This window comes from Terrapene carolina, unplaced genomic scaffold (assembly GCF_002925995.2).
Source record: "Terrapene carolina triunguis isolate 2854851 unplaced genomic scaffold, T_m_triunguis-2.0 Scaffold517, whole genome shotgun sequence".
In the NCBI taxonomy this organism is placed as follows: Eukaryota; Metazoa; Chordata; order Testudines; family Emydidae; genus Terrapene; species Terrapene triunguis.
In genome coordinates this window covers 2330157-2340141 of record NW_020664868.1, presented here as the reverse complement: position 1 = coordinate 2340141, position 9985 = coordinate 2330157, and the positions used below count along the sequence as shown (strand labels likewise).

The window sequence follows — 9985 nt, the reverse complement described above, 5'->3', positions numbered from 1 at the left end:
GCAAATGGGGAGGGGAGAGAGAAAGTGAAACTGACTAGAAATGGAAAGTGAAACTGACCAAGCTAGACTCAGTCTGACAAATATAGGGAAACAAACCGAATCAAAGTTGTTTTGCTTTAATTCACTCTTTGGATCGGATTCTCCTTTAGGTTTTATGCCAGTCTGACGCAGAGATAATTCTGTTCGTTACTTCTGCTTTACGCTGGTGTGAATGGAATCACAGGCGTTATCATTAACAAGCTTGAAATGAGCTGGAGTCCGATTCCCCTCTCGCTCCACGCAGGTCAGGAGAGAAATGTCTCAAAGGACAGAAGGGTTACAGTGACATAAAGTCAGTGTGATGGCAGGAGGAAATGAACACCGGGGCTTGTTTTAACTCAATGGCATTTCTCTGAAAGGGTTACTGTTTAAGAAAAATAAATAATGCACCCACCAACCTGGAAAGCTACAATCCAGCCCATTCACCTGGGGTGGGGGGAAGTTTTAATTTGATGGCAGAGAAAGATTCTGTCTGATCCTCCTCACTTCATTAGCAGCACAATCTCAGGTCTCCTCGACCCCTCCTGAAGTCAAAGGGGAGTGGAGGGTGCGTAGGCTCTGGCAAGGGAGACTTCAGCAAGTAGATCCTGTGCTAGGTGAGTCAGTTTTAGCAGGGCTAATGCGTTCTGAATGTACGTGGGCCAAGCCACCGGGTGGCATAGGCTAGCGTCGCAACAGTGAGCTCGGCGAAGGTCTGACGACTGATGGCAGCTGAGGATCAGGCCTAGGAGATGTGAGAAAGGTGAGGAGGAAAGGAGGGAACATGAGAAATGGGAGGGAAGGAGTAAGACCAGAGGGAGTTAGAGGAGAAAGCGGACCAGGGACGTTCGTTTCACTCTCGATACAAACGAGACCATCTACCCAGGCAGGGAATTCAGAGGACATGAGACAGGCCGTGGGTCAGATGCAAGTTTGTAAAGTTTCACCGGCTGACACAGTGCCGGCCTGGAAACGATCCAAGTCTCCTTCAAACCACGCCGGCTGCCGAGCAGGAGCAACAACTGTGCCGGCGCCGTGGGCTACGGCCCCCCTTGGGCGGGGATCTTGCCGGTGATCTTGTTGGAGCACTCCAGCAGGGCGTTGTGGATGTCCTTGGCGCAGGAGATCTGGGATTTGATCATGCTCAGGTACTGGGTGTAGGGCAGGCTCTCGGTCTGCACCGCATCGGGTTTGGTGGCCGTCGGCACCAGGTTGGGGGAATGCTTGGTGCTGTCGAAGCTCTGGGACAGGCATTCGTAGGCCAGCCGCTGGAAGGGGAAGGAAACAATGAACACATGGGGTACGGCCACGCGCCCTCCGGCCTTGGTCAGAGCCATCGTCCCTCTAGCCTCTAACCTGCCCCTGGACAGATCAACATCAGTGCCCCCTCCCACATCACATTTAGCCTCTTTGCAGTCACACTCTTGCCTGTACCCACAGTGCATCTGTGCTCATTTCTCCAAGCCCCACAGCTCCCACCCCCTCCCTTCCCCTTGCTCTCAGCCCTCCCATCACCCTACTCCCTATGCCTGGGACGTCCTACCGCATCATCTTCTGACAGACGCTCCTCTTCCTTCAAAGTCACCTCTCCCAGCCGTCCCCACAACGCCCCCCGCCCCTGGAGGCCGCTGCCCCAGAAAAGGCCCCCTTCAGTAGAGGGCAGAGCGAGTGCTCAGTCGCCATGGGCCGTTCAGGCCTCAGCCTTCCCGCTGAACTCGCCGGGGCAGGGCCCACGTCTTTGTTTACGGCTGCAGAGCCCCGTGTCAATGGCTAAGATCGATACCCCCTAAAGGGATGTGTGGTGACGCCCACGGCAGGGTCCCCTGTAGGGACCAAGCCTACAATGCCTAGAACTAACAGTGGAAGACTCCACTGTCTGAACTAAAAGGACCATTAACCATCAAGCCCGTAGCTTGAACTGCTCTGCCTGACCCAGCCACGGGAGGGAGACAGAGCCACATAGTCAGAGCAGGGCAAATGACGGATTTTTTTGGCTCTCTGGCAATTCTGAAGTAAAATAAAAATAAATAAATAAAATGTAGGTCAAGCCAAAAACGAAGGTTGTTTTTTTTTAAATGTCGGCAAATCAAGAACTAAGAAAGGTTAGTTGGGGTCGAACAACGCAGTTTTTAGTAAAATTAAAAGGAAATTTTCAGACAGCCACTTGGAATAAAAAACATTTGAAACATTTCAGACGGGGTAGGACTACATCTCCCATGAGGCACCATGTCTCATGGCGCGAGGTGATTGCATCACTGCAGTAGCGGGCAACATGGGAGACGCAGTTTGGTTGCTTCATAGCCTCCTTCTCTATGGGCCGGGCTTTCCGGACAGCCTCCATCTCCCATGATGCACCACAGCCAGCAACTGCAGTGAGGCAATTGCCTCGTGGGTGCATCATGGGACACTGAGTCCAGCTGGGGACCCCCGGCCTATGGAGGAGAATGGGGACATGACGCCATCAAAACTACAACTCCCATGAAGCACTGTAACTCACCAGGCACAGCTCCAGCTGGTCGCACAGGGCGTAGAACTCCTCCAGGCTCTTGTCGAAGCGCTGCACCAACCCGTCGTTGCTTTTCCTGAAATGACAGGACCTGTGACGAGGCAGCCGTGGTACTCGACTCCGAGGAAGGCAGGCAGACCCAAACCCCAGCACCTCCTGGGTCAGGGATGAGGCCCCACAAGAGAGGGCAGACAGAATGGGGCTGATCCTCTGCTGGGACTGCTGGACCCCAGGCTGGGAGTTCCCCCTGTGACCCATGAACCTCAACGTCAACTGGCAACGGAGACACAAGAATTTCTTGAGTCTACTATGTACATTCTAGTTCACCAAAGAGCGTCACGTGAGCTCCCACATGAAAGCTGGTGTCCCAGTGCTCATCAATATCATTGGGGAAATGTAGGTGCAGAGTCTATGCATCTATATCTACTCCAAATACATTCTTCAAGTCTGGATCAAGGTACTGGTCACCAGCGAAGGTGAAAAACAGGTTTCCTCTCAGACAGGCCCTCTCGATCCATCTACCTGTTAACAAGTACATTGTGCAGGGTCCCATCACTGGCTTGTGGGGATTTAACAGGAAGAGAAAGACAGCACGGGGAGGGACCTTATCAGCTGGATGCACATCAAGGGCTGTTTGACTATCTTTGGGGGTGCAGAGAAGACAAGCAGGCACCCTTCACCGAGGAAGAAAAAGGACGGCAGTTTTGTTCCATGAAAAGGGGCCTTTTCTGGCAGCTTGGTTGAAAACGCTGCAGAGAACTTCAGGGGAGATCAAACTTCTGCAGACAGAAAGTTTAACCTGCCGAGTTCAGACTCTCCGAAACGCGTTAAGGTTTTATTTGATATGTAACCGTGTTTCCAACATCCTCTGAGCTTTGATGATAAACAACTTCTCGCTGTCCCTACCAAGATAGCGGAGTGAGGGGGTGTTGAGCAAAGTGCTGGGCCTGAGTTGCATCTTACGAGCTGCTGTGCATGGTTCCTGTGGGAACAGCAGGCCTGGGAGTCTGTGAGCGTCCTGGGCACTCGCCGAGGACTTGGGGGTTGGCGTGTGTCTGCTGCTCCAGAGAGCGCGAGGAGGGCAGGGCTTGTGCTGCCAGAGACTGGTGGATTCAGGGAGCTGAGCCATCGCACGGCCAGACAAGCTGCTTCACACTAAGGGCAGGTGGTGCTGAGGTGCCTCCCAACCCTGGGTACCCCTGGGGAACATTGCCCCGCCCCAATGCACAGCAAGATGGGGCAATGCCTCCGGCTTCCAGAGTATTTACAGTGAAGGGGGTGGGGCAAGCGGACACGGAAGGGGCGGAGTCTCCAGCAGAGCGGGCAAGGAGAGAAACAGAGAGGCTGGTAAAGTGGGCTGGAAAGCGTGTATAGCCCACCTCATCTTTAAAGGGGACATGCTAATGAGTCTTGGGGTGACCCCTACAAAGGGGACAGCTGCAGGGCAAACCCTCCCCTCTCCCACACGCCCATCAATATGCCTCCCCCACCGCAGAGGGTCACCTCTTTAGCATGGGGGGGGGGCTCAGTTGCTGTCCCCCATTCAGTCCTCGGCCTCTCCGTAACACCTGCCCACGATGGGGCTGGAGTGCCAGCTGGGAGAGTGGGTTTTGTCCATGCGGGTGCCCCTTCCAATTAGACCCAGCTAACTCCTGTCACGTGCCCCCCCCCCCCCCCGCAGCTGTCAGGCGGGGATGGCGTTTGGCCGTTACTCAGCTACGCTGGGATCGAATCAGCACTGATTTGGGGTGACCCATTCAAGTCACCCAGGGCTTCGTTCTCCCAGACGGTACCGACAGGAGCCATCGGGTGCCCAGAACGAGGTGCGCCTGCCATCCACGGCCACTTCGGGAAGTTTGGGTGCTAGATAACAGAACAACGTTTGACGTTGAGAAGTTTAAAGACACGGATGAAAGCCTTCTGGCTCCTGGGTTAGAAGCTAGCCCTGCCCGGGGAGGAGGAGAGAGAATACTCACTGCCCGTTATCGATGTTCGTGTTCTGGACGAGATTCTGAGCCGCGATTTTCATCAGGTTCTGGAGGGCGAGAGAAAGCAAGAGAGTCAGAGGGTGCAAGGTAAGCGACAGGTGCTGGCGCTCCCGCCTTTGCTTGGCTAGCTTTGGGAACGGAGTTGGGACTTGATGCCGTCTGTGCCCGGAGAGGCCGTGTTTGGGACCCTCGCAGCCGTCACAAGAATCCTGGCTTTGGCAGGAAACAGCCATTAAATATTAAACACCACACTGCAGTGCGGTCCTCTAGGATCTCAAAGCAAATCACTGGCGTTAAACTGAGGCAGGGAGCCATGAAGCCATTCACACAAGGTCACCCATTCCAGAGCTGTGAAAAGGACTAAACTGCCAAAGTCCCCTGCTTTAACCACTAGCCACCACTCCCCTCCCAAAGCCAGAAACAAAGGAGTGCTGACCCCCAGCTGCCTGCTCCAGCCACTAGACCCCAATCAAAGCATTTGACAAACAATAATTAAACCTCACTCCCCCATCCAGGTGGTCAATATCAGTCTCCTTGTTTGAAAAAGCAAGAAATATATGAACCAGGGGTAGGCAACCTATGGCACGCATGCCAAAGGCGGCACACAAGCTGATTTTCAGTGGCGCTCACACTGCCCGGGTCCTGGCCACCGGTCCGGGGGGCTCTGCATTTTAATTTAATTTTAAATGAAGCTTCTTAAACATTTTAAAAAACCTTATTTACTTTACATACAACACTAGTTTAGTTATATAGTATAGACTTATAGAAAGAGACCTTCTAAAAACGTTAAAATGTATGACTGGCACGCGAAACCTTCTATCAGAGTGAAGAAATGAAGACTCGGCACCCCACTTCTGAAAGGTTGCCGACCCCTGATATGAACAATACTGCTCTTGTGGATTTGTTAATGCGATTTACATCTAGGGGCTCTAAGTCGGGAAAGACTAACAGGAACTGGAACCAAACTTAGTCCAGGAATTTGCTGAGTCAAATCAGGCCAGATGGCATATTGACAAGAGGAATTTGGGCTAAAGTTCTGTTCCATTTTATCTGAACGTTGCAGTTTCTGAGATGTTGACATTATTATCTAACCCAGCGCTGAGTCATTTACCAGAATCTCAGTCACAAGTGCCTTCTGACATGACACACAGATTCTGCCCTGGTTTCATTCTCCTGAGTTTCTATTTTGGGAGAAGGATGACTCACTTTGCTTTAAAAGTAAATATTTTGTTTTTAAAAAAAATGCTTTTTTTAAAGATGAACCTTTTTAAAAAAGCCCCATGAGGCTGGGCAACAAACTCCCTGACTCAGACGGGGGCTGAGAAACGGATGTGAAATCTCGAGGTAGGTTTTAGTTTTTAAAAAAGGCATTCTCTTAATGTTGATTAAGCCTGGAAACTGAAACATGACATGTAGCGTTTTCCCATGCAGAGGCTCTGGTCAGGCAAGCAAAAGCTACCTCAACCTTCCCCTTTCAATCTCGTTGTTCAATGCCAACACATAGGTTAGAGCTTCGTAAGATGAGCCTCCATTTCCGCGCTCAAAGCACGAGAAGTTGCCGATGGGCAGCTTTAAAGGACATCCATTAGCACCAGACACAGTAGCCACTGATATTAACAGGGCAAGTCACCCACATAAGAACGGCCAGACGAATGGTCCATCTAGCCCAGTATCCTGTCTACTAACAGTGGCCAATGCCAGATGCTTCAGGGGGAATGAATAGAACAGGGCAATCATCGAGTGATCCATCCCGTCGTCCAATCCCAGCTTCTGGCAGTTTAGGGACACCCGGAGCATGAGGTCGTGTCTCTCACCATCTTAGCTAATAGCCATTGATGGATCTATTCTCCATGAACTTGTCTAATTCTTTTTTGAGCCCAGTTCTACTTTTGGCGTTCATAGGATCCCATGGCAATGAGTTCCACAGGTTGACTCTGCGTTGGGTGAAGAAATACTTCCTTTGGTTGGTTTTGCTGCCTATTTCATCTGGTGACCCCTGGTTCTTGTGTTATGAGACGGAACAAACAACACTGCCCTCCCTAGTCACTTTCTCTACACCAGTCATTCGCTCAACCCACCACCACACAGCAATTGGCTCAGGCTTTCTGCAGACTCAGTTGGACGTCACTAAATTGGTTGCACTTGCTTCCTGCTCTGAAGGTTTTCTCAGCAACTGTAGCAGCTAGAGACTTACTTTGGTCAATTAAACGTAAGAACGGCCATACTGGGTCAGACCAAAGGTCCATCTAGCCCAGTATCCTGTCTTCCGACAGTGGCCAATGCCAGGTGCCCCAGAGGGAATGAACAGAACAGGTAATCAGCAAGTGATCCATCCCCTGTCGCCCATTCCCAGCTTCTGGCAAACAGAGGCTAGGGACATCATCCCTGACCATTCTGGCTAATAGCCATTGATGGACCTACACTCTATGAACTTCTCAGTAGTTCTAAAACTTTTGTACTGGTGACCCCTTTCACATAGCAAGCCTCTGAGTGTGACCCCCCCTTATAAATTAAAAACACTTTTTTATATATTTATCATCATTATAAATGCTGGAGGCAAAGCGGGGTTTGGGGTGGAGGCGGACAACTCGCGACCCCCCATGTAATAACCTCGTGACCCCCTGAGGGGTCCCGACACCCAGTTTGAGAACCCCTGACTTATCTAGTTCTTTTTGAACCTGTTATAGTCTTGGCCTTCACAACATCCTCTGGCAAAGAGTTTCACAGGTTGACTGCGTGAAGACATAAGTCCTTTTGTTTGTTTTAAACCCACTGCTTATTAATTTCATTTGGTGACCCCTAGTCCTTGTGTTATGAGAAGCAGTAAATAACACTTCCTTATTTACTTTCTCCACACCAGTCATGATTTTATAGACCTCTATCATACCCCCCCTTAGTCATCTCTTTTCCAAGCTGAAAAGTCCCAATCTTATTAATCTCTCCTCATACGGAAGCTGCTCCGTACCCCTAGTCATTTTTGTTGTCCTTTTCTGAACCTTTTCCCACTCCAATATAGCTTTTTTGAGATGGGGCGACCACATCTGCACACAGTATTCAAGATGTGGGCGTACCATGGATTTATATAGAGGCAACATGATATTTTCTGTCTTCTTATCGATCCCTTTCTTAATGATTCCCAACATTCTGTTCGCTTTTTTGACTACCGCTGAACATTGAGGAGCTGGAGAAAAACTGGGAGGGATCCCACTCCTAGCTAGTCCTTCATACCCCTCCAGGGGGCACACCCAACTCCTTGGGAAACAATGCAATAAGGAACAGACTGTTCCGACTCTCAGTCCACTTAATTATTACAACACAGAACACTCCACTATGTAACCAGATCTGGCACAACTGCCTCCAACGTCAATATTGACGAGAGGCAGGCTGGCTTCTGGCTGTCTTTTGCCGGGATCTTTGCCAACCGCCTGGAACCATGGTATTGTGATCTTGCTTTATCAGGGCAAGGGTCTGACAGGCGAATGTAAGAGCTACAGGCCGATCACCTTGCTGTCCGTGCCGGGGAATGGGCGTGTGCACGTTCTGCTGGCGTGTTTGGAGCCCCGGCTACATCAGAAGCGTTGGCCCAAACAGTCAAGCTTTACGGGGAACAGGTCCACATTAGACGCTATTTTCACCCTCCACTTGTTGTCGGAGATACACTGCGAGTTCAAGAAGCCCCTGCACGTGGTGTATGTCAATCTTAAGCCTGCGTTTGATTCAGTTGACCAAGTCGGGCTATGGAAGACCTTAAAGGGCATAGGTGTCCCAGCCACTCTACGGGACTTGATTAGCAAGCTGCATAACGGAACCACTGCCCGTGTACGTCTAGGGGAATCGGATCTCGGCACCTTTTAAATCGGTATCTGGTGTCAGGACGGGCTGAGTCTCGGCCCCTGTGCTCTTTTGCCGGGCAATGGATCTCATAAAGCAGCTTTCTGTCTGGTCCCGGGGCATTCAGATCAGTGATCTCTCGCTCTTAGACCTTGCTTCTGCTGATGACGTGGTTCTCCTAGTATAGAGTGAGGCACTCCAGCAAACGGAGGAGTTGTCGGCCAAGGTCAGCCTCCGTGTTTCGTGGTCAAAGATGCAAAACTTAGAATCAGGTCCACCCGCGACTCCAATCGTTTTGAATAATGAAACTGCCGAAGCAGTCTCCAGCTTTTGGTATTTGGGTTTGATACTCAACAGCCCCTCCAGCTCTCACCAGGGGTTCTTCACCCGATTGGCATCGCAGCGTCTGCCATGGGTCATTTACAACGAATAGGGAATCAACATCACCTCGGTACGACAACCAAGTTCAGATCTATTCGAGCTGTATCCTCTCCGTACTGCTGTACAGTTGTGAAACATGGACGCTATATCGCTCAGACTGGGCAAAGCTGGAGTCTCTCCACACAAAATGCCAAAATCGTATATTGTGCATGAAGCGGAATAACTTTTACGTTTACAGTCGCTCTGGTTTACAGACTTCTGGGGCCATTGTCCGCAGCCGACGTCTTACACTTTTCGGACATGTTGCCAGAATGCCGCGAGACATTCCGGTGAACGCCATTCTCCGGGTGGCTTATAACATCTGGGACAAAATCCCACCAACCGAGGGGTGGAGGCAGCTCACGGGCAGACCCCCTATTCAATGGGAGCATTAAGTCTGTTCCGACATTGGACTTTCAGCCCGTGAAGCCCTTGCGACCACACAGGAACAAACCAAATGGCAAACGATCGCGACGACCAACTGTTTATCTAAGCATTGTAAGCGGCTGGCTTTCTGGTTAAGGCACTGGAATGAATCTGGATTCTCTTCCTGCCTCTGCTACAGATGCCCTGTGTGCCTGTGGACAAGTCACTTACCCTCTAACCGGGCAAACACCCCCCCATGTATTTTGGGCACCCAGGAAATGCCTTGCTACTGGAATCAAGGGGGTTATTCCCAGGCTAATGATGAAGCACATGCCTGCAGCATCAGGGCATTAACCTCGCTGGGCCTCACTCCACCATCTGCTGGATTGAGCTGATGATGCTTCTCTCCTCCTACCAGTTGTCTCTCTAGTCAGAGTGGGAACCCTTGGGGGGGCAGAGACTGTCTCTCACTCGGTCTGCCTGGCCCAATGGGGGCCTGGATAGGAGTGAGGGTGGCTCCAGGCGCGACTGTAATACACCTAGTAAATAGCGAGTTACCGTGTCATCAGACGCACAGCGCGGCAGGTTCAAGGGCACCGCAGCCAGGCTCCCACCCTGTGGCAACACAGAAATGGCCCCCACCGTGCTCATCAGCAAATAGCCCCCCTGAACAGCCTTAACTCTGCCCACCCCAGCAGCTGCTCCTGCCCCAACCTCCTCCCTCCCCCCCCCCCTCAGGCATGCCCAACCCCCATGGCCCCCACCCCTGCCCCTTATACCTCAACCACCGCCCCTGTAAGCTCCACCTCCACCCCTGCAGGCCACACCCCTCAACTCCAGCTGTAGGCCCCGCCCC

At 51.5% G+C, this 9985-nt stretch overlaps 1 protein-coding gene across 3 annotated transcripts; it reads right to left on the bottom strand.

Moving 5' to 3' along the window:
• MED29 (mediator complex subunit 29) lies at nt 1-9783 on the bottom strand. 3 transcript variants are annotated; one of them, XM_026658762.2, is made up of 4 exons: nt 9688-9783; nt 4501-4559; nt 2516-2600; nt 1-1286 (listed from the first exon to the last, which is right to left on the bottom strand). In XM_026658762.2, exons 1-4 carry the CDS (start codon nt 9778-9780, stop codon nt 1059-1061), a joined length of 465 nt encoding a protein of 154 aa, XP_026514547.1. In that variant the 5' UTR covers nt 9781-9783; the 3' UTR covers nt 1-1058. The 3 variants fall into 3 exon arrangements, with proteins under 3 accessions (XP_026514547.1, XP_026514548.1, XP_026514546.1); XM_026658763.2 differs by having other exon boundaries at nt 8016-9780; XM_026658761.2 differs by lacking the exon at nt 9688-9783 and having other exon boundaries at nt 4501-5130.
• Nucleotides 9784-9985: the final 202 nt, after the last annotated feature.

What these genes read in the sequence shown, in the direction of transcription:
- MED29 (XM_026658761.2), bottom strand. Translation starts at nt 4,745, where the DNA reads ATGGCTGTTTCCTGCCAAAGCCAGGATTCTTGTGACGGCTGCGAGGGT. An exon ending in ACGAACATCGATAACGGGCA is followed by an intron (nt 2,601 to 4,500) that starts GTGAGTATTCTC and finishes CTGTCATTTCAG; the next exon opens with GAAAAGCAACGACGGGTTGG. An exon ending in ACCAGCTGGAGCTGTGCCTG is followed by an intron (nt 1,287 to 2,515) that starts GTGAGTTACAGT and finishes TTCCCCTTCCAG; the next exon opens with CGGCTGGCCTACGAATGCCT.